Here is a 25,257-nt window from a genome sequence, read left to right on the forward strand (position 1 = left end):
GATGCGGCTGCCTTATACATAAAACTAAAAGTACTGATTTAGGCAGTCATAAAAGAAGCTGGACCAAAATGATTAAAAAAAGCTTTCTGTTGCTATTTCTCTCTGCCAAACATATGGATGACTGGAAAGCACAGCAGTCGCCAACATACTGTAGCATAAATTGCATCTGTCACTGGATTCTTTAACTGTGTCTGTGTGTGTGGGTGCATGTGTGTAAGGGTGTTCATGCAGCAAACTGTTTATGCATTTTATATCCGTGTGCCTTGTTATGGTGGAAAGGATTGTGTGTCTCAGGGCTCATAAGATAAGCCAGTTTGGACTTTGTGGTAGTGGTATGGTGGATGGCATAATGCAGACAAAAAGAATGATCCAGAGCATGTGTTGAAAGTATTTCTTTGAAATAATCAAATAAAAATTTCTGGCAGCTCCTGCATGTCGCTCTCACCACTGAAAACATGTGCGAGGCAAATGTGAATCCTCCCTTTCACTTAATTCGCTGCATGAACAGATTAGAGGTGTGTGTGTGTGCGTATACACACATTAAGTGACCTTCAACAGCATGAATGTGTTGCTAATCCCTGATGAGACATCTGTTCCTCCAAGCCTGACTTCTGTGTCCTCCAGGCACTGAACTCTGGAGGACTGGCCCTTTGTGGTACTGTCTCCTCTGCCTCTGATCTCACTGCTGTGTATCTTTTAGCAACTGAACTCGGAGCAGGGGTCACTGGTCCTTTGTGAGACGCTTATTGAGACTGTGTATGGAGAACGGGGACAAGTCCTGAAGTCAAAGGAGAGAAAGGTCTTCCTCTTTGATGATGTACTCATCTGTGCCAACATAAATGTCAAGTAAGTCCCTCTTGTAGAACAAGTCGAGCTAAATGCCTTTGCATTTAAAAATACTTTGCTAACGCGTTCATAATTTGTGGTTCTACTAAACTGCATAGTTTAGAGAAATAGCTATTAGTTGGCACAGGGCTCTAATGTGTTGCCCTAGGTTTTGCAAGGATATTTTGGCAAACTGCATAGAAAAGAGAAATAGCTGCTAGGGGTTTTGAGCACTATCTGGAGTTGCAGGAGCTTTATCAGCTTTAAACAAATGGTAGAATGCCTAACTACAGCTACAGGAGTTCTAGATTAGTGACATAAAACATTTTTTGGTTTCTTTCCAATTTGTCTTATGTGACAGCGCCATTGATCACATATCTCTTTTTTTGGATTTTGTATATTTTGCAAAGCTCCTGTCAAAGATGTTGCTTAAAACCCTCTTCTTCAGCCTTCAAAGTAATTATCACACTACGTCTCATTCAGCGTGAGTGTCCCAAAGTTGACTTTGTCTGCCCTCCAGGATCCTGACAAACCGATCACAATGTTGATTGTCTGCGTGATTACAGGAATACATGAATAGCAATGAACTCCTTCTCACAGAGTACAGTTTTGGTGCGCACCATGAGTGATCTACACATTGTAATTCCCACTCTCCAAGTGTTGTTCATGACAGAGCGTCTTCTGCTATGGAATACTGTTAGCAGGATGTGGAAACGGAGGGAATTTCTCTCAGGTTCTTTAAACTCTCTTTTTTTTTCTCGTGTATCCACCAGGGGGCCTCCAGATATCAGCAGCCTGGTCCCTGTTGGCCCCAAGTACACCATGAAGTGGAGCGCCCCTATACAGCAGGTGCAAGTTGTAGAGGTGGGGCAGGAGGGCTCTCAAAGCAAAGACACCTTCTTCCAACAGAGCGGGGCCAAATGGCCAAGTGGTGCCTGCACTTCAGGTAAAAACAAAACAAATGTGAACCAGTCATGTCCAATTCCGTCCCCCATGCGACATCCTTGAGTTAATCTCATCACATGTACTGACTTTTCTTCTCAGCCCCTTACTCTTACTCAGCAAGGCTAATCTGTTTCTGTTCTCAAGTGTCCCGCGGAGGGCTGGAGATGCATCCGTGCTGCTTGTCACTCTGATTGAGGATGTGTTTGTGAGGAGGATAGAGATGACGGTCACTTGTTCCCATCTGCCTTAGGCGTTTTATCTTTGAGAAAGATGTGGGGTAGAGAGCCCCCTGCCGCAGCATCCCTACAGTCTCATTTCACTCTCTGATAGACCACAAACACATCTAGAGAGGAGTCATCAATCTGCAGAGATTATTCTCACCCTTTCTAGGCCCAATTAGAGAGCCAGTAGCAGTCGATAGGAATCTGTGGTTGAAACACTAGTTCTCCCACCACCCCTCACTAAACTCTGGTGTATACAGAGCTTGACGAGATCCCTGATAAATGCGCCGTGGGAAAAGGGAGATACAAAACCTTATCAGGATGTAATGGTACAGGCTTTTTAAAGTTGCAGCTCCATGACTTAAATATTAATGGTGCCTTCTTCAGAGCTCCTCGTGTCATGCTCTGCAAGCAGCTACTGTTTTGAGAGCTGGTTTAGATTCTCACTGGATTAAGTTTTCACTTTTGGTTCAGGTAGTGTATACTTGTACACTCACAACTTTGCTGCAAGGTTTTGGGATCATTTAAGGTTAGTTTTCAATGCAGCTTTCTCTCTAACTCTGCAAATGTTTTGCCCCACAGAAGGTGCTGGACTGTGACTCTGACACTGTTTCTTCCCTTTTTTTTTTTTTTTCACCTTTTCAACACAGTGCGGTCACCTTAATCATGTCTATCCAGAAACCTCCCTGAACATCTGTGGGGTCGATACCCAAATTTTTATTCAGACAGGCTGTTCCATTTATTTATAGTTCCATCCCCTGTGATGTCATTCAGTGGCGTCTCGTCTAAATCCTGCGCTCCCTCAGCATGGCTCAAAATGGAGTCATTTTTCATTTTCTACAGACCCTGATGCCCTTCTTCATTTAAGAAAGCTGGTCCTAAGGGAGATGCATGTTCTCCCAGTCTGTTGCAACCAACACACAGAAATCCTACCAGTGTCGTTTTTTTAAAAAGCAGCATTCCAGTTGCTTAATCTCATGCTGTCTCATTTTCATTCTGTCCCCATTACATTTCCCTTATGGCTGCTTTTCTTTTGACCTGCTGTCAGAAGTTTTTTTAGTCAGAAGTATACCAGTGGGTTTTGGCAAAAGTTTTGATACAGGTGTGGAACCTACATTGTCTTTAAATCCACTGGCCTGCATCACTGGCACAGCAGCTGAGTGCTGGATTGCTGACTTATTCCAGAGGAAGCAGGGATGGACCCGCTGAGCTCTGGCCTTCTACACCAGTGAGCTACCTGCCTGGCGGCCGGTGTGGATAGCCGTGTCTGAGTGTGAAAACCATATCCTGCCTCACCAACGGGATTACGCTGGATTACAACTCAGCACATTCACCTCTCGGGCTGTAGCCAACAGCAAGCCCCAGAGGACTCAACGAACCTGCACAGAGGTCCAGGCAATCTCCTCAGAGAGGACAGGAAGACATTGTTCTTGCAGCTTGCCGCACACCCTTTTATATTCAAATGTCTCAGCTATTGATTTCTGTGTACAGATGACAGATGTAACTGGCTGCCTGTGACAAAGATCCCATTAAACCCCAAAAGCTACAATGGAGCTCTTTAAATGAACAATCCCAGCCCACCCTGCTCTTCTTCTCACTCCGTTTATGCGTGTGGATAGACAAAAGGCATCAGGTCCCCTTGAAGGAGCATGCCTCACTAAGTCCGCCTACCAGCTCAGCTATTCTCTTTCTTTTTTTTTATGTGGCAGCAGTGACAGTTCAGTTCAGCTCTGTAGCAAAATCTACCTGCAGCATTTAATTAGACAGTTCTCATAGAATGTGCTGCTGGGAAGATGTGGGCCTGGGGATCTAGGATGGAGGATTGCAGACAGGAGGGGACACAGCTATTGATTGGCGGCAGTAGGAGAGAGACACTTTGAAAGTAGCAGGCCTCAAATCAATGCTGAATTTTGCGTCTAATGAGACACCTGCATTCCTTTTGGCCAACGAAAGGGCATCATAGCTCCAAATAAGAGTTTCTCCATCTGATTGTTTTTACTCATAAATTCACTCTTTATAGTTCAACAAACAATGAAGATCGATCCATCTACACATCGAACCACTTTTATCAGTGCCACGGGAGTTTCAGCAAAAGCAGCTTTTCTTTGTGCACTTTCATTAGTTCTCGGAGGCAATGTCATTATTTTCCCTTAGTGTTTAGAAACGTTGAACTTTCATACATATTGCATGTATACATCAAGATAATTGGTCCAAATACCATTTTGTATTTTATTGTATATATATTGCTGAGATAGTATAAATGACTAGATGTTCGACAGAAATTTAATTGACAATAAGTCTAGTGGATTGACTGGCGACCGTTGTACACACTCTGATACAGTAAGTGAAGGGTATGCACCTTCAAAGTTGGTTTGCGTTCTGTCAATAAACAAAGAATAAGAAGGAGAAGAGCAAGCACAACGCACTAATGCATGCTCATGATGTCAAACTGCTGCCTCTGCATAGAGCCACACAGTGTCGACTAGAGAGTCAAAGGAGTTGTATCGGGTGTGGACGTTTTCAACATTATCAGAGAAAGACAACATGATTGAAATTTGCAAAACATGTTCCACAAGGATTCAGAGAGGAGGGAGAAAGAGTTTTAACACAACGTAACTTCACAACAACCTCCGGAGCATTAAATCATCCATCTTTGCGCTCTACATCTTAGTCTGTTTTACCCCCAAGTGTGCATAGACTACATGTTATAAACTTCTTTTTAAAATACTGAAAATTCTTTTACATAGAATGCTGCAACGTGTTGGCAATATCACAACCTGTTAAGCTTTGTGTGTTGCCCCCCTCTTAGGTAAAGCGTTCCTGGGGCCTCCGCGGCTCTACCAGGAGCTGCAGGAACTGCAACACGACCTTTCTGTTGTGGAGGAGGTCACTCTTCTTGTGGGCACACTGCAGGGGATGTACCAGGTACGTGTCACTTCATGTTATACTTAAACCGTGGGTGGACTGTCTCACAGGGAAAATGTGTATCATATATGATGCAATAAATTCAGGCAAGAAAGACCTCAGACATGGGTTTCCTCAATCCAACTGACTCATCGAGCCAAACCACTGATCATCGTTGGTTACATTTACTGTATTACACCACTTTAAGGGTTTTCATTCAAAGCTTTAGTTCAAATTGGCCTCATACCAACTTTCAAATGTGCCATTCTCTCATCTACAAACTTCTTTCAGTGTCACAGAATATTTATAAGGCAGTAATCTCAAGATATTGACTGGAGTATAAAAATATGCGTATGTGTGTAAAGCTATATATGAATCATAACATGTATTCTGTGAAATGCAGTTACTTAAGTGCCCGGATAGCTCAGTCGGTAGAGCATCAGATTTTTAATCTGAGGGTCCAGGGTTCAAGTCCCTGTTCGGGCGATAACCGTTTAGGGGCAGTTGGTGGTTAGGGTATCGGACCCGTAACCGGTGAGTCGCTGGTTTGATTCCCCGTACCGGTGTCCATGGCTGAGGTACCCTTGAGCAAGGTACCTAACCCCCACTGCTCCCCGGGCGCTGCACGCGGTCGCCCACTGCCCCGGGTTTGTTGTGTGTGTGCACGTCACTTGGGTGGGTTAAATGCACAGCACGAATTTCATTGGAGTGAGTTCCCTCCAATGACAAAATATGTCACTTTCTTTCTTTCTTTTCTTAACAATAGCTCTTAAAACCAGGCAGGAGGCAGCAAAGACAAACTGAAGTACACGTATGCACAGTTAATTTAAATTACCATATTCAAGCTAAGAGATCAAGTTTGTATGGTATCAGGATAAGCATTTGGGGAAATCTCTTTCTGCTATTCCTCTTCAAGTTATTGCGAAAGAATTTGGGATGTTTAAAATGTGATCAAAGAGCAGCCTCATATGCCTCTTGAATCATCAATTTCTAAAAGCATGAAGTCTATCATATATCTCCTCATCAAGTGTGCCACAGAGATGTTCCCTCTGATATACTAGATAGAAGCGTCAGATTTGCTATATTGCAAAAGAAAGCTGCAGCACCCCTCCTGTAGTGTTAAAATCAGGACACTCCCCAGTAGTCTGCCACTAACACAGTAAAAGTACCATACACTGCATAACACAGTCAGGGAGGTATACTCCAGCAATCACCAAAGAGCCTCTCAGGCTAATGGTGGCACCTTTGCCTCCCTGCACTTAATGAACATAATATCCTCAGGAGGAGTGATATTGGCCTGGCACTAAATGACTGATTTTCACTTTCCACCCATTTATAACATTGTCCACCGAAAAAATAGACGAGAAAAAATATTTCTGCACAGCTCATTGACTTCAGAAAATTGATTTGATTCTATTTGACTTGAGGGGCCAGGTTTTACTATAAAAATGCTGGTCATGCTGGTGTCGAAGTAAATTCAGCATTACATTTAAGTAGATAAAAATGCCACAACTATGTGGCTTCAAATAATGCACTGCAGTTTTATGTGGCTGTTTGTGTGCAAGAATATAAATATGTAGTACGGTACATTTACAGTATAAGTCTGGTCAGTAAGCATTACATGCATACTGAGAAATGAAAGTTTTAACTCTGTGTCTTTTCCAAGAATCTGAACACCACTGTGGCCCAGGACTGGTGTCTGGCTCTGCAGAGGCTTATTCGCATCAAAGAAGAACAGATCCAGAGTGCTAACAAATGTCGCTTACGCCTGCAGGTACCTGGCAGGCCAGACAAGTGAGTAACATTGTACATACAAATGTGCTCCAAGCAAAATGTGCTTTATATATTTGAGAGTGTTAGTGACCACAGCTGCAAAGACAACATAAGAAATGCAACAACAGCAATTCTAAGGTTTTCCAATGTCAGTAACAAACATAAAAAGAGTTGATTCCACAAAATGTTTTAATGATGTAACATATGTGGGCAGAACCAGGCTATGATATACATATATGCCCTTCGATCGGGCCAACAGTGCTTCTTGCCTTTATGTAAATTTGAAGTGAGAACAGTTTATATTGCTGTGGGTGGGTAAATACCTGACACAAATAATTCATGTCTTTGATACATGGATGGAATAATGAATAACTTCTGTAATTTTTTTCCTTTTGTGGGACTGGTGACACTTTTCATGAAGATTTATATACCGTGTGTTAATGAGGCATTCATAGTATATTATAACACATTCATAATGCTTCATGCGTGCATTCATAAACAAAGAAAATGTTTTCTGATCCACCAAATCAACAGTTATAAAACATTAAATAATTAATAATAAATGTGACTTGTACTAACTAACATGTACTTGACTAGAGGTTCACTGGTAAGGCTTATTATGCATTGTGACTACATTCACTCATATATACACACCTCAACAAACAACTCTGCTCAGAACTCAGTGTTTGCTATAGAAGTCCATGGAGTGTCAAAAATAATCACTTGCAAGGCAGTATAACCATACAGTGAAATGTTATGTTGATGCATCGATATGTACTTCATTTTACTTAACATATACAATGAGTGTACATATACAGTGAGTACAATCAGTGCACTGTGGTAACCCAATGTGAAACAGTTTTTATATTAGATTTTATAAGAGCTAATAGCCACAAGAAAACTCTGATTAATAAGTTAATAAGGTAAACAGTATTGTTTTTATGCATCTGTACATTACTTCCATACAGAAATGACTTCACTTCACCAGTCCATCCGCTGAACAGATACAAAATCCATACCAGGTTACCTTGCTATACTAAGGACATTAAAGTGGTTGTTGGGTGGAGTGACTGAACACCTTCTTAGAGAAGAACAAAGGTGGCAAGGAGAGCTCAACTGAGTAGCTATTAACTGAGAATAGCAAATAATGGCAGATTATAATGGATCCCATTTTGTGGCTTCTGGTGGGGACAGGATAAGAAAGAGGCAGCGGAGGACAAAAAAGACTGCAATAGAGAAGCCAGAGCCCTGCTGAGAGAGACTAAGCAGGAGAAGGAGAGGAAGAAAGAAGGAGTGAGTGTGATGATCGACCTCCCCCATGAAAGACTTGGCTCGGTGCCGGCAGGGCAGTGGCAGTCAGAAGAGTGGGCCTAATGCTTCAGAGCCAGCGAGAATCTCACTGTGCCAAGCCAAGCTAAAGTGACAGCTTGAGCAGCGGAGCTGTGCAGATCAGTTCTCCCACATCTCCCAGCTTCCTCGTCTGCTGTCACACCAGGCCTGCAGGGCCAATCTGCTTACTCAGATGTTTGGTGGAGCCAGATGTCATGCTTACAAGAGAGTCCCCGAATTCCCCTTCAAGGGGTACCCTATTTGCTGAGTTCTTGTGATAATGTCATTAGCAGCCGCACTGACAATGAGATTTCCTACCCCTACATATGTCCTAGCTGTAAATTTGTATTTAAAGCCTAAATAATTGAGGCCAAGACCTACAAGTCATACTTGGAGATGGCCCAAGGAGTTTTTCTGGAGAGGTAAAAGATGTGTCAGCAGTATGAGCTGAAAGAAAAAACTCTCCTGTACGGAACAAGAGTCAGTCCTCGTTGTGATAGCAATCTAATTGAGACTGGGCCTCTGTTTCGGGTGGCTGGACCAGTAGTGAGCTTCGGTGCTGGGGGTGACAGGTGGCACAGTGGGTGCCCAAACCATTCTGACACTACCCAGGGTGCAACAGTGGCAGATTGCAGGGGAGAGCAGTGGGCAGACTGGGTGTGTGTCTCTCACTAACACAGACACATCCACACACTCACACAAACACATCCATTGGTTTTCACGTATTATCCTTCTCCATTTTGTTACTGAAATGAGTTACTATCTACAGGGCAAAACAGTGCATCCAGAGTCTATACGTTACATGTATTCACAAGTGCTTCTTCCTTGCCTGCATCTCATAGAAGACATAGAGGCACACACAAACAGGCAGAGAAACACACACATACACACTCACACGCAGTGAGTGAGTGAGACCGCAGCAGGGCCCCCCTGTACTGAGTTGGTCCCCTCCTGTCTGGCCGCAAGCGACTCTCTGCAGTCAGGCAGCACATCACAGCCTCCACACTGCAAACAGACTGAGTACGTGGAGAGAATCCTGACTGCTGCCTCAAAGGCACCAGCCTACGTGTGACAGCAGTTCATTAACATCCTTTTTTACTGCGTGTGCTGTAGCAACCACAGGCACAGATACAGGGGCCATACTGGCAAGCGATAGATACAGAGTTCAAATTTCATACTTTTACCAAATGTGTTTGTTGCTTCATCCTTCACTCCTACTAGTACTACATGAAGGAACAGTATTGTAAGCCTGAAGCTTCTTTTTTCATGGGTCCTGTTATGGAGGCTGTGCAGTCTACCTGCAAGGCCAATGGCTACTGCTTTCTCAGTAATATGACTATATGATTCAGGTTCAGTCTCTAGTTTCTCACAGTCTTCTCAATCTCCAATCTCATGAGAATTTCCTTGGGGATTAATAAAGTTCTATCCTATGCTATCCATCTGTCCAAACAGATGTTTTCCAAAGAGGCTCTGGAGAGTCCTTATGACCTTATCTCAGTGCTTGGACAGGACAGGGGTTTCTCCGCATGTTCAATGTGTATGAGGAGACGTGTGCTGTGGAGAGGTGCAGACAGTGCAGGGTCCCACTTAAAGCGTTACTTAAAGTGTCACACAAATTCAGAAAATGGTAATTTCTTGCTTATTTCTAGTGGTGTCTAGCCTTGCAGCTAGTTTCCATCCTCATACAGTGGGAATGAATGAAATTTTATTTGAGGTCCACTGACAAATAAAAAAATCAGCAGCAACATGGTTTTTGAGTCAGTGTCCTTGTTATTGTGGATTCTCTGACGCTTGTGACCAAGGCCTATCATACAGAGATGGACTGTGTCTTCTCATCTAACTCTCAGTAAGACATCAAAGGGTACATAACCCATCCTTGCGTTTTAGTGTATCATGGAATGTGGACATCAGCCACCCCAACCTCTGCTCCATTGTCTTCTGCCATATTTATCCAGCGACAGCTTGCTGTTTTTTTTTTGTCTTCACATTCACACATGTAGCCTAATTCACACCTGGAAGCGACCAAGAATAACCACAGTTCTCCACTTAAAGGCAGTTACCAGGTGCAGTGGGGCTGGAGCTGGACACCTATGATACATTTTCTTTGGTCAAATGTTGTGTAAACGTTTGTATTGAGTAGTCAGAACAAACAGGGGGAAATGTGCTCCTTAGCTTATTTACCAAGGACGTATTTTGTCTAACCTTCCCCTACTGATACAGATGATACAGATATGGTACAGATGCTCAGCTTCCTTTATACTTAAAAAGATTACATGTGGTTGGTTTGACCCCTTTAACAAATGGCTGACATTACTATTCAGTTCACTGATTCCACGCGGTATGTGAATTAATTCTTTGATCCAAAGCTGAACAGGATTAATGTTTTAATGCATTAACTTTTGTATGAGCATATTAAGAAAAGAAATCCTGAAATCATTGACCTCCGGTAAGCATATTCAGTGTAAACATTCCAGCAAGTAAATAAAATGGTGCATATTATTATGCAAGTCGTTGCTTTCTATGGTTTAGCAGAGATGTAGATGTTGCTAAAGATGCAGACCTTGGTCTTATTCAAAGAACCACATATTTACTTGTGAACAACAGTATGAAAGGTCAAACCAGGCTGAATGTGAAACTACAAGCACAGACATTAAATTGCTGTCATAAAGTGGGAAACGTAGGAGTCATTTTTGACTCAGATATCAGTTTTAAGCCTCACAGAAACAACTAAAATTCTTGCCAGATCAGTGCGACCATTTCTCTCTCAAGTCAGTACAGAGACGCTACTTCATGCCTTTGTTACCTGCAGGACTGACTACTGCAATGCTCTGCTTTTGTCATTATTTAGAATTTATTTATAACTTATTTGTTTGTTTGTCTGATTTTATTCCTTATTATTCTGCATAATCAAATTTCTTGTTACAACGTCATTAGCAACTGCACTGACAATGAGGTTTCCCACTCCCTGTGTCCTAGCTGTAAATTTATATTTAAAGCCTAAATAACTTAGGGCAAGACCTGTGCTGAAGTTGTACTCAGAGATGGCTCCTGAGTTTTTCTGAAGAGACCAGGAGTCTCTTTTTTCCACTCTCCGTGAGTGTGGGTATGTGTTTCTGTAAATGCTCAGACTTCATTTAGAATGGATCTCTAAGTTTACTGGGAACTCCATGAGTTTTGTACCTCCTGCAGAGAAACCTGTATCTATTTGTGTCCACTCCACAATTTTGTACACAATCCTGTCTGAACGCCATGAAACTCTTGCACTCTTTCTCTGACTGATAGTCGAGTCTGTCCAAGAGCTATGGATCACCATAAACTCATCAGGACCCAGCCTCAGTAGTCAGACTCATCTGACTATTTGCAGAGCAGTTTTTCTCTCTGACTGTTTGTTTCTCTGGAGGGTCGAGGTGAACTGAAGGATGGGTGCATGACAGGCTGCCACTCAGCACTCACTCCTACATCTGTCCCGTCCTTGTGCATTTGTGTCACACGAGTGCTTTGGCACTGACCTGCTCCCATAAATCAGCTGGGCCAGCATCTCGCTTCTCTCCCAACTCTGCCCTCTCTCCTCTCCCCACCCCTCCCTTTGTCACTCTCCTTACCTCTCAGCCCTCCTCATCTTCCCTCTGCCGGCATACCCGAGTCTAGTTCTCCATTCAGGCAGTGCACCACACCTGCACTGCGGCTGTCAGTCAGTGGGCAGGAGGGAGGAATTGGAGTCTGTGCTCAGTTTAGCATGTTTGAGGCAGTGTGGGCATGAAGTGTTACCTAAGAAAGCCAACCAAATGAGCAGTTGTATTCTCGTCACACCCTGTCTCCCCTTCTGTCTTCGGCAAATTGCCTCTGCTATATTTAAGCAGAAAATGGTATGAATTACACCTATTCCCTTTCAGCATGTCAAAGAAGTTTGAGATCTTACTTACTTTATTCTGTTTCTGTCTACAATCTCTCTTTCTCTCTTACTCTCTGCCATTTTCTTCCCTCCTCCATGAAATGAAAATGAATCTGCAGCGGGCAGCAGCAGGTATGACAGAAACTGTGCACCTTTCTCCACTCTATTAGCTTCTAATGATGTCTGAATGTGAAATTGTCTTCCTTATGAGTGCCAGAGACTGCGCCCCCCTTCTTTTCACATGCTCTCTTGCACTCTCCTTTTCTTTCTTTCATCGCTTCAGAATCACTGTAGAGTAGCTGTACAGGTGATGGAAACAGGGCCATTATTTTTGAAAGCACCTCAATGCTTTAAAAAGATGTCTCATCCTTGGCCAGACTGCTTACTTGTAGTTATAATAAAGCCTGATCAATCCAGACAACAGAGTGCCCCTGTCAATGGAGAGACTCTGGCTGAGTCATTGCTAACTCAGGGCTGATGCTGCCAGTCCCACTTCACACGGCTCAGCATTAAAAAGTTCTTTTATTTTGCTTGAAAGGAGAGAGAGAGTATTTAAAAACAAGCAAGGTGTACTTGTGGCCGAATAAGCTGACTAAAATTTGTCTGGAAATTAAATATTTCGGTGGGAATTTACAAGCAGGAGATAATTTTCTCTACCTTGCATGTAGCACATGCTCTCAGTTGAAGCCACAAATAGTAATTCCACTTTAAAGCACTTTGCTTGCAGAGAGGCCTTGTATTTCGGGATCCATTTTGGTAATGATTTTGGTATTGACTCTTGACGTGTTTTTTATTAACTGATGAAACTCTCTTAAATCACTCTCATAATATCTCTCAGTCATTTCCATGTTAGGAATCCCATGTGATATCCAGGTGACCTTGGTTTTGGACATAAGAGGAAATACTGACTGGTTTGTCACTGGGGTGATGAATTCTGCTCTTTGGGTTGTAAGAATTCAAATTCTGATTTTTTTTGTTCGACTGTTCACATCCATGTTTATATGTTTATATTCGGGGGCAGTCGCTGGTTTGATTCCCCCACCGGACAGGCAGGAAAAATTTGAGTGTGGTGCAGTGATAATGTCCCCATCCCCCATTAGCCGGCTGATGTGCCCTTGAGCAAGGCACTTTACCCCCAATATATGTGCTCTCCGGGCGCTTGATGCAGCCCACTGCTCCTGTGTGTTTCACTGCATGTTGCATGTGTGTGTGTTTCAGTGATCAGTGATGGGTTAAATCCAGAGAAGTAATTTCCCAACTTGGGATTAAGTAAAGTAAAAAAAAAAAGTGACATCATCTATACCATGACCCCACATTTACAGCAAGCAGTTTGTTGAACCACAGAAAATGTAATTGGCACAAGATTCTATCATCAAAAGTAATAAAATATTAATTTCTTGAATTGTTTGCTGTGGTAACAGTAGTGTGATGACAGTCTGTCAGCTTTTCAGGCTGTGGGCAAGGAGACAACAAAGAGTGCTGATTGAAGCTTCCCATAGGCTGTGTCTATTAAATTTGCAACCTCCTCACACAGCTGTCACATCAGCAGGAATCAGATACTCATTTGTTATAGGACCACATGTGACAGTAGTCCAAATCAGAATTGAAAAGATAAGATTCCATTTGATTTGTGCCGGTCACATCATTTAAAAGCGGATCTGAGTCACATATGAGGGGTGAAAATAAGGCTGGGAGAGCTACCCGCTTTTTCTCTGATTCTAATCATAAGCAGCTTGAATGATCAGATGTAAAACAGACATACCTGGTAAAAATGGATAAGAAACTGAATGAAAAATAGGCTGCTTAGAATCTGACTCTGACATAGTGTGAGACGTATGGAAAAAAAAAAAAACATCTCTGGGATATCTTTGTGCAGAAAAAAACCTTACAGAACCCCTCTTAGCAGTAGGGAGGGAGACGTGAACAAAAACTGTCTCAGACACCTGAGTGCTTATGTCTGGGCAGTCATGAACGATATAAGGCAATGAAAACACTGCTTGGCTGACATTTATTTGTTTACCTCACACTGTCCTCTGCTTTGTAGCCCAATGCTAGCTGGATACAATTTGTAGTAGCTCTTTCAACTCAGGAAGATAAAAACCTGAAGGGCATAAAGGAGACACAGTCAGTGAAACTGAAGTCTCCCCATTTATCTTAACTACATAAATTTGATGTACAAATTCAAGTGATAGAAACCAAATTTAAAATAATACCTTTAATTTGGGACACACACCTGTTTTTCTTATTCAATAATTTAATAGTGGATTAGAATTAATTTTACTTTATGCATTTATTTAATTCAGGCTCTGCTGGCACCAATTTCTTGTAGTAGTTCACTTTCTAAATGTGAGAATGTACTCCAGAACAGGTTACATATGGCTATTGTAAGGCACTGTGCACAGAAAAATATGTTGATAAAACATGTAAGAATTGTTAGTTTTTCTGTTTCAGGTTTCTTGTTTTAAACATTTTAGGTTTTGTCAGAAGCTTGATGTTTTGTTTTGTTTTTTGCATGTGATAGTGCTGCATCTTGTCTACATGGCAACCACAAAGGAATATGCACAACTGTAAGGAAATGACAACATATTTACCACTTGTCAAAGTGACCTAAATTACCATACAGGGACAGAGGCAAAATGCAAATTCCAGTATAAAAACTTGTGTCCTGACATGTAACAAGGCCTGAAGCAAACTATATTCGCATGATTTACTTTGATGAGGAAGACATGACATTTTTCAGCTCCGTAAATAAAAGCATAGATTAGTTCATGTAGTGAGACAAAAAAATCTGTCTCTTGAGAACTTTTGGTAAATTATTCTGTTTTCATTTATTACGCTTTGAAGGCCCTCATCAATTCATGATCTGTAATCTCTTAGTTTGTTCTTGGGTTTTCCGGGATACTATTTGGACGCTAAAGGAATATTCCACCAAAAAGGTATGTTTTGAACATCAAACATTCACCCCCTGCAGGCTTGAAAGGTGCCTCTGAAAAGTTTGTAGCTTGCTCCTTTGCAGAGGATGGCAGGGGTAGTCGGCTTGAATTCATGGCTTTCTCAATGGCTTCGAACAATGACCCAGTTTCAAGGTGAAAAAAGTTCATGAAACTTTCTGCATCACTCCAGCAGCATAATATACTGTACTTCTTCTCTGCCCATTTTTATGTTTGGTATACGTCCCCCTCTTTTTCTTTTGAAATCAAAGGCTTACTGAGAATGAAATCTATTTTTTAAGAATGGCCATATAAATTTTGATACGCAAACAACGTAAAAAGCATCATCTGAGTCTCATTCCCTGGTTGTCAAAAATCCCAATCCAAGTCAGTATGAATTAACTAAAAATTAATTAATACAGTAAGAAGCAATAAGTGAAAACAAATGTTCTTGTTAGCATTTATCAAGGGTTTACATGTTAATTAACGTATTTACAAATATTAGTATATATTATATATTAATATTTATGTAATGAGATTTACAGCTGGCCTGCTATAATTAGGAGAAAACTGTTTGTGTTTATAAAAGTTTATTTGACGTTAAATGTTGTCAATATAATTTCCATAATTTCTTTGAAATATTGACATTTTTTAGTAAAGGTTGAAATCAGTGGACACACTGCCACATGTGGGGGCGTGCAGTGATGCCCAATCCAGCAACGCACTACAACTTGTATAACACACCGCTCAGAATTGCTGCTGAGCCCTGCACTATAAGAGTTCAGATTGTTTCAACTTTGATCTCGGTTGTTGCTGACCTTATCGCAACCAATGAGATAACAACTGTGTGTGACATAGCCAGAACCAACACATGCAGCAGGGGAGTCAGAAATGGCCAAAAGAAGCTCAGTAGTTTTCTCAGTAACAGGGACTATGATTGTATTGTATCACAGTCACAGCTACATAAACAGTAGGTGACCAGAGAATGTCATTTTAGCCGCAGTAAATCCAATCATACTGTTTTCTTCAAATTCTAATTTGTTGTTGCAGAACAACTGCTGTTGGTGCATGAAACAGCCATCTTGGATGACTGGAGTTGGTGAGGTTCCCTCCCACTTTCCAAGCCAAAAATTCAAACTTCTTGATGGGTGGTGAATGTTCAACAGCATTAATAAATGCTTAATTATGATTAAGTAAAGCTTTTTCTGCACCTATATGCATTGATAAAGTGTTACTGAATGCCACTGTCCACTGATCTCCACCTTTACCAATAATAAGTCTTAAGTTGGGGGATGGACACGTAAAGGGACGGTCATTTCCCTTAAATAAGCATTTATATAAATACAGCTTTCGCCTAATAAAATGGTTTTGCTGTGAGCTTAATAACACATGTTAATTAACATCTTCATCAACCATATCCTATTTTTTTTTTACTTTGATTTAATGTGATAAATGGTAACAAGAGAGATTTGTTAACAGTTCAATGCTTGTAACTGTGAGAACGAATGTTGATTGATGTACTCTTGTTATAAATGGTTACCAATTTAAGTAAGCACATCAAAGAATGCCTTGCTGAATACACAGCTTCCATTTGTTGCTACTACAGTTGCCTTTTTACAGCATTTATTTATTTATTTTTTTTTACTTGCACTCAGTCCTTTTAACAGTTGCCTTACTGTTCAACAAGGCACTCAACCTTGAACTGCTAAGCCATTATAAGATTCAGGCACAGAATGACCTGTCCACTCACATCATCTTTTTCCTCTCTCTGTCGATCATACGCACACACATACAACATGTAAGCTCTGGTCTCCTGTGTCTGAATTCAAATTGGCACCATATAAAACCCTCACTGATTAGAGCCTGTACCGGTCGTGGCTGATGCCCATAGAACTCATGCATTAATGGCATTTTGAGTGTCAGAACTCACCTAGAAGCAATTCAGTGTGACCAGATTGTGTGTTGGTCATCATAACCTGCCCTGAATTTCGAAGTGCAGGCTGAAAGCATAAAGGCTCAACTTACAGGATAGAACCGCTGTAAAAGTAGAAGCAGGCAAGCAACTGTACTGAAACTTAAAATCCCATGAAATGAAAAATTTCTCTTCCTTGTTGATGGCAGTTATCCCGAGTGTATTGTTCTGCTATCTTTCCACATTTACAGTCTAGGCAAAAAATGGCATTTGGCATTTTTTCTTACTGCCTACCTTTGAACTCTAGGTCTCACGACCAGTATTTGGAACCAGATTAAACAATCGATACAAAGTCAAAGCCATTACCTGGGGTACTCACTTGGATCAGAAGTGAAGACCTGTGTGACTTTAAGTTTTAAAATCCAGAACTGTAGATTATCAGTCACTTTCTGTTTTGAATCTTATCTTTTCTGGTATAACCTCACACTGGCTACTAGCTCTATGGAAATGCATAGCCATCAGTAGGGGTTTACGATATGTATTGGCCAATAAATAATAATAATAATAACAATAGCAAGAATAATTATTGCATTCTTCTTGGATTAGCAGTTTAAAAAATGATCAGAATCTAAGCAGAAGAATATTTGCTTTTTTTTTTTATTATTTTGAACTTACTGCTTCCTTATCAAAACTGTGTGTGCATCACCCACAATGCAGTTCGACTGTGACAGTTTGGTGAAGTTTGGACATGCAGTGCTATGAGCTGCTAATATAGCCTAGAGCTGCAAACTTCCAGCAGAGATGAGGAGTAGGCTACAGAGGTCTCGTAACGCCCAGATTGTGTGTGTGTATATCTATATATATATATAGATATATATATATGCAAAATGCAGTGGAGTTAATGTGTTTTAGTGAAGGTGACGCTCTTTCAGTAGAGATAAGGTGTACCTCAGCAAAAAGCAACCCTGTCTCCTGGAAATCAGCTTATATACAACATTGCAACAGCAAATACATTTTGAAGGAAACATTCTGCTGATCAGATTGCATTTGGGATTAACATAATGAGGACATGTTAAAATAACTGACATGTTGCAAAACTGAGCACATCTGCATAATTTTTATTGACAATCTATTTAATTTGTTTTCTTACACTGCAATACAATATCTATGTGTACAAAGTCTATTTTGTTGTCTAAACTCATCCACAGACTGGACTCAGGAATGTCAGAGTGCTGCTCTCTGTATGCCTGGCCTCCATCCTGACCACCTCCCTACAACTTCAATGTGGAACATAAAAGTAGCACTCCTTTCAATGAAAAAAAGGTTGCCGTTGAACATAAACCCAATTAAGCACTATGTTTTGACAGTGTAATCAGGAAAACACTGTAGTAATACATAAATGTGGGCAGCATCGTGGTGCAGTGGTTAGGACTGTCAGCAAGAGGGTTCCAGGTTCAAATCCCGGTCTGGAACCTTCTGTGGGGAGTTTGCATGTTCTCCCTGTGCCTGCGTGGGTTTTCTCTGAGTACTCCAGCTTCCTCCCACAATCTCAAGAACATACATGTTAGGTTAATTGGCTGCTCTACACTGCCCCTAGGTATGAGTGCGTGGTTGTCTGTCTTTGTGTGTCAGCCCCCTGGTGACCAGTCTTGGGTGAACCCTGCCTCTCACCCATAGTCAGCAGGGATAGGCTCTTCTTCGCCCCCCCCGCACACACACACACCCATACACAGACACAGAATCACACAATGAAATAGTCTAAAAATGCTGGGTTCTGGCAGTTATTTCTTCTCTTGTATTACACATTACACAATACAGGATTTCACAATTGCAGTTTTTGCCTCCATTGAATAAACAATAGGATCACAATTCCCAGGCCTCAACAACATCAATTTATCTGATCAAATGCTTAAAAAACAAAGTTTATATTCTCTGTTGTTCAGTGAATGCTTTGTGACAAACATGTTCGACATGAATACCACCGTTTATGTGTGTGTCTGTGTTTTTCTCCAGGTCAGGGCGTCCTGTCAGTTTCATGGTGGTCCTCAACACTCCCAACCCTCTTAGTAAGATCTCCTGGGTCAATCGTCTGCACTTGGCCAAGATTGCACTACGTAAGCACACACACATCACACAGAAAGGATTACTATCTCATTCTTATTTAAACAGGATGATGTAATGCAACGAAATGTAGTAACCGTGTTTTTAAGTCACAGGCTCAGACACCATCAGTGTTTTCTTCACTTACTGTTGGCAAAGTGCACAACTGGTGTTACCACTTACATAATCAGAGAAAAAACAAGACTCTCAGCTGGGTCAACAGAAGTTTATGTGTTGAGTAAAAATGCAAACTGTTTGAACAATGTTAAATTAATAACCTCTCCTAAATACTATCTATTTCTTGTAAAAACAAACATTATTCATCACTCAGGAAAGATTGTGTTGGCATATAAAGACTTAGGGCACATAGTAGACCTTGAAAAAGCTTTTTAATTACTTTAAATTGTGTGCTACCAATTATTTAAGAGTGTTCCTCTCTCAACTTGCGGATATCTCATTGAATGTGGAGACTCAGCAGTGGTCAGCATTCATGAAGGAAAAGGATGGCCAGACCCTGCCCAGCAGGGAGCAGCACAGTTCTTTTTTTTTTTAATCTTCCTAGCCTCTTTCCTCCAACCCTTGCTTTGCTCTGCCCAGGCCTAAGTCTACTATGCAGTCTGACCATGCTGTTGTTTAGGAGGTCTTCCTCTCTGGGCTTCATCAATGTGTGTTGTCATCCAGTGGCAAAAACAGAGACAGGACTACTGAGGACATTAATCTGCTTATTTGGCCATGATGGCACGCATATTCAACCCACTCACCACCCCCAGTCCTCTATTACCCATCCTTTCCTACTCCCTGCATTGCCTTGAGCGCTCTTCCTTGTCACACCACTTTATTCTGGGTTTGTTGTGCATGCAGTGTGTCTCTCAACACTGCACTCGTGTGTAGCTCCAGTCATATTGTTGTGGCTTGTTACGTCCCAGAGGCACTTGCTGTGAGTGTCAGCAGAGCAGCATCGAAAGTTTCAGAGGAAGATATTGGTAGATTAAAGGACTCTCAATTAAGTGTCTTTCTGAGATGAGTGGCCAGAGGTCAATGTGTTTACCACCCAAGCTGGCCCTGAGATGATCAGTGACATTTGGGATAGGTGTAGGTCAAGAGGCTTTCAGTTCACAGCTGAGTTTTTTACTGCATCTTGAAATATTCTGACACTAAATAAATAAATAAAAAAAAAGAGCACACGAGGACACAGTGGATTTTTCCCCTGTACTGCTGGCCTACCTTTTATAGTGGGGGTATGGAGGCGCACACAATACATCTGTAGACTCTGCAGTAGAGCTTGCTGTATATGGTTTGTGTCAGAGTGGCATCAAAAACATCAGGCTGAACGCAAAGGATGCTGTGGCTGCAGTGAAGCGCAGAATCCCCAGCCTTCCCTTGTTGCTCACACCTTTATCAGCAACACCACAGGCGTACTGATGAGGACAGTGGCATAGTTATAGCATGCAGCTCTCCTCCCCTGTGGCTGCCTCGTGGACATAGGTGATATTTAAAGCGCAATCATGCAAGTTATCCATAGCTGCCATAAGGGCCAGGAATGCTCATGTGCCAATAATGTTTATGGAAACCATGAATATCACGTTAAGGAGGATGAAATGAACAGAGAAAGACAGACAGGATATCAGTCTAATTTATTTGGCACTTGGAAAGAAAGCATTAAATAAACATTTTTTGAATTTGTTCACTTTCCTCAGATCTGCAGAAAACACACCCTGAACACCCTGAAGACAAGGGATAAAATGCAATCAAAATGTAAATATTGCACATTGTTTTCACTCTCATATTGACTGACTCTGTAATGACACAACTGTCATCACCAATATGTCTTTGTCATGCTATCCTACTACTTTGTAGCCTTGAGCGCTTGTCACAGACTCAATACTTCTGTGTGTGAAGATGAACTTGAAATCTATGCCTTTCTTTGACTTATAGAAAAGTTTCAGATCCTTCTACTGATCAGGGCAAATTGATACTTCAACAACAGTTAAATAAGTAGCATGACAAGCAGCCAGGCGTAAGGAGAACGAGTTTCAAGGTACGAGGAAAAGTGATCAAGTAGCAGAGCAAGCACATGAAACAAAATAACACCTAGACAGAAATACAAAAGAAGGTTTAAGACCGAGTGGGGTGTAAGTGGGAGGTAATGCATTGTGGAGAACCCCTTGCTGCAGTCATCAAACAATTAGATGATTTTATATATCGAGTTCAAGACTCAGATTTGTGCAGTGGGGCTGCAGAGAGAATAAAGACCATCTTTCAACCAGAAGAGGTTGTTTTACTCAGATATTGATTCACTCATATGTTGTTAAAGTGATTGACAGCAGTTTCTATCATGTTTATACCTCCGCGCTGGTGATAGCCGTGGCCAGAGGCATTATTTTTTCAGGTTGTCTGTCTGCCTGTCCTTCCATACGTCCATCCAATTTATCCTAGGAACACCCTGAGGAAATTTCTTCACATCTGGAACTAATTTCCAGATGAATTGATTAGAATTTGTCAGCCAAAGGTCATGCTGAATTGGTGATCTAGTCACTAATCTTTGGTGTTCACCTTGAAACTGTGCTTATTGTATAGACCTTCTGTGGTGTCGTGTTGAAGATATGCGTGTCCCTCCACGTTGCAGTAGTGGTTAGCACTGTAGCCTCACAGCAAGAGGGTTCCAGGTTCGAATCCCGGTCTTGTCCCGGTATGTGCGTGTGTGGTTGTCTGTCTTTGTGTGTCAGCCCTGCGATTGACTGGTGACTAGTCCAGGGTGAACCCCACTGTAGTCAGCTGGGATAGGCTCCAGCTCCCCCCCAACACACACACACACACACACACACACAACCCCAATGGATAGAAAATGGATGGATCTTCTTCATGTTATATCACAATCAGCTTTATTGGTCTAGCATGTGAATACACACAAGGAATTTGATCCTGTTTCCTTTCTGTCAGTGAACTTACACACTAATAGACGTACAGCAGTAGTTCACCACAAGCTACTGAGCTTCTTGTGACTGTTATTGCAAGTTTACTATCACTCCTGTGTGCTCTTCTGCAAGGTATTCTGCAGGTATTCTCTAAGTGAAACATGTTTCTCCTCTGAGGGCATACGACCTCGACATGGCAATTCTAGATTGTATTACTTTTTGTACACTGATATACACTGGGCATTTGTTCTGCTATACAGTTGCCAGTTTTCCTGTTTCTCACTATCTCGTTTCATCTGCCAAGAAACGATTGGAATACAACTTTGCATAGCAAAGCTAGAAAAAAAGGTCGTGCTCTATTGTATGGTTGGTGTTTTTTCAAAGCAATAGTGTACGCCCCTCACTTTCTCTCACCTCTCAAATGGCTTATATTAGTTTATTTACATATTTCTAGTCAGCAGCCCACACAACGTCAATCCTCTAGCTTTACATACTGAGGTTAATGGAAATGTTAATCATGATTAGCTAATAAGAACAGGGAGGTCATGAATACACAAAAAAATGGTTTGGTTATTTGGACTGAGTGACAAAACATTTTCCAAATGCATGAAATGAATTTTGTGATGCAGTGTAGTGGGTGGAAGTTTGTCCCCAATTTTATGATATATACTATATCTTTGATATAAATAACCAGCTCTGGTGCTTGTATAGTTGATTGAGGGTTAGGACACTTCAAGAGGACTGTATGTATGCATATTCATACTAGTAAATGTTGTTGTGTATATATCAAAGCCATAGCTGCTGCAGAAAACCGAACATAAATGTAATCATTTTTGCCCAGTCTGTCAGTATCTTGTTCTACAGTATTTAACGTAAAGATCCATGACAAGTTATGAGTTCTTTAATTTTTTGCCCAAGTAAATAAATAAATAAATAAATAAAAAGTGGTGAATCGTAAGTCGTGTATCGTGTAATTCCAAGAAATTTGCTGCAGCACAGATCTCATGTAATACTGATGACCACACATTCACAGCCGCGCTGTGACATGCTGGTACTTATTGAGTCATTCATTTAAAAACAAATGGTGGAGATGAGGGCGGTTGATGGTTTTCATTGAATCCCTTGGGGAAATAGATCAGCGCCAACCTGGTCAGGATGACAATTACATGTTAATTGTATTACACCCACACTTTGCCTTCCCATTTAACCAAATGTAATTACAATAAGCGAGTTGTTGATTTAATTTCACGGATGGTGTACTGTCACCGAGGCTTCCTCGTCATTGCAGGCGGGGGCAAGCCTGCCCTGTGCTCAGGGGAGACCTACAGTTGAATCAGCACTCCAAATGCACCGAACCATGGTCTTGTTTAGTCTGAAATGGGTGCTGTGCTCTACAATGTCCCCAAATGGTGGACACCACAAATAGCTAACGTTCTCATGCATGATTTAGTGAGTGATTAGACATCACCGAACTCATTTTCGCAGACCTATCGTCACACCAGTGTTTACCCTGTTACCTCCATTTAGACCAAACGCAGTGATATCCCACTGCTGTACTTCATAGGTTGCATAGCCCCATGTGTGAATATCAGTGGCTTTTAGAGACATTTGTGCATACCGTATTAAATCAGTATTAAATCCGTATTGCCCATTAAGAATGCCTTGTTAATGCTGTAACATGTTCTCTGAACCCCTTTGTACCTTTTATGTACCATTTTCATAAAATTTTGCAGCCCATGGGTGATGGCGGTTTGTAAAGAATTTTAACTTTAAATTGTTGTCCTTTAGAAGGATGTTGAAGCTGTTCTGGTAGTCAGGCTTTACATGATATAATATGGCAGCCAAGCCCAATAAGACACATTCCTAGCAAACAGTATTTGTCACTTTGTGAGTGCACTTGGCGTAGTCATGAGGCCTTGAAATAGAAAGTGAGAATTACCCCATGGTGGTGCTTTGCTATGAACCCCCGGGGTCCATTAATAACCTGGTGTGCCACTGCATCTTTTACACCTCTCAGAGTAGCCCCACTGTTTCTGAAGGGTCTTCGTGAAATAGCCAGAAGCATTGCCTAATTAATGGACTTTCTTACTGCAGAATTAATTGCTTCCTACCATGCAGTCCCAGCCCTTTCAGACAGGGTTAAGGCTGCAGACTTTGATGGCTCTCACAAGGAGAACAAGAGGCCGTCAAGTCATGAGAGACTGCTACTGAGACGTTGGAGACAGAAGCAGAGAAATAAATGAGGGAAATGTTGAGGGTGGTTGAAAGTATGTGTGCGTGTGCGTGTGTGTGCATGTGTGTCGTGGGGGGTTGGGATGGATGGGGGTGAAAGGATGATTGAGACAAGCAATCAGTCCCACTGCAGGGAACACAGGGCAGTCAGGGGGCTGTTGCCTGTGGTTATGCTGCTAAGTGCGCCGGTCTTTCTCCTTTTCCCTTTCACGCAGATCAATAGATGAGTGAAGCGCGTCTTGGAGGTTCTGGCACACACTCTGACATGCCTTCTTAATCCACTGTGTGATAACCTGTGCCATGCCAATGTATACTGCACAAGAGATAAGCGGGGGGTGATTGCAGAATTCACCCAGCTGCCCAGACTTTAGAGACTGCAAGGGTTTTAATTTCATTAGCCCAAGGCTTCAGATTGTTAGTTGGTGTGGTGACTGACTTCTGTGAGCTATACCTCATGTGCAACTGGTATATTTTTTTGTTTTTGGCTGTTAATAAAATATGTCTGCTCAATAAAGAATCTGGAAAGATTTCCTCTGATAACACTTTTAATATAAACATTCAATAAAAGCCTCCTCCTCACAAAAAAGAAATTCACTCAGTGTGTGCTAGAAGGATTTTCCCTTAGCCTTAAAATTAATCTGTCAGACAGCAACGATTATCTCCCTATCTCGCTGTGCTCAAACATGGGAAATGTTTATGATAAGTAAACATTATCACGGATTTAATTAACAGATCCCACACTCGCATTGATCCATGGGAAATATCAATTGCACTGGTGTATTTAATTAGTTTATATCTTTGCCCTTTGTGTCACTGGGGTTGATAGAGCGCCATGCTCTGCAAATTAATCTTCATCAGCAAAAGACTTGAAACAAAAGCATGATTGGAATAAAGAAACTGAGAAACTAAATCTCCTTACTTAGTATTCCAGTCTTATACCTTCACAAATGATTATCCATGGTTACTGTACAGTAGCTGAGACAGAGTACACAGCTGGTGGAACTGGCTTTGACCTTTTGCTTGTGGAATCTCAGCATTTATAAAGACTGCCTTTAATCAAGTGTTTAATTAAGTGGAACTCACTATGATTTCATTTTCAGAACATAAAAAAGTGATGATGCAACATTTGTGTAAACTGTCACCAGAAGACGTAATTTTGACTGTAATTACTTTTTCTCTGGAGTAATTATAGATCATTTTTGCTTATTTCAAGTGCAAATTTGACCGACTGTGTATTCAGTTAAACTGCACAACTATCATAGGGTCTGTTATAAATTAA

The 25,257-nt window shown here is 41.4% G+C and overlaps 1 protein-coding gene and 1 non-coding gene across 5 annotated transcripts in view; both read left to right on the top strand.

The window, feature by feature from the left end:
* The window catches only part of arhgef10la (Rho guanine nucleotide exchange factor (GEF) 10-like a), a 104,654-nt gene that overhangs the window by 35,830 nt on the left and 43,567 nt on the right, over positions 1–25,257 (top strand). For all 4 annotated transcript variants that reach the window (XM_046382386.1, XM_046382401.1, XM_046382395.1 and 1 more), the window contains 5 exons: positions 701–846; positions 1,599–1,771; positions 4,801–4,916; positions 6,562–6,689; positions 18,745–18,845. In XM_046382386.1, the coding sequence (XP_046238342.1) occupies positions 701–846; positions 1,599–1,771; positions 4,801–4,916; positions 6,562–6,689; positions 18,745–18,845 (664 nt within the window). The remainder of the gene's footprint in view (positions 1–700; positions 847–1,598; positions 1,772–4,800; positions 4,917–6,561; positions 6,690–18,744; positions 18,846–25,257) is intronic.
* On the top strand, positions 5,309–5,381 carry trnak-uuu. The gene has a single exon. It is a non-coding gene; the product is annotated as a tRNA-Lys (tRNA).

Source organism: Scatophagus argus, chromosome 3 (assembly GCF_020382885.2).
Source record: "Scatophagus argus isolate fScaArg1 chromosome 3, fScaArg1.pri, whole genome shotgun sequence".
NCBI classification, from domain to species: Eukaryota; Metazoa; Chordata; class Actinopteri; family Scatophagidae; genus Scatophagus; species Scatophagus argus.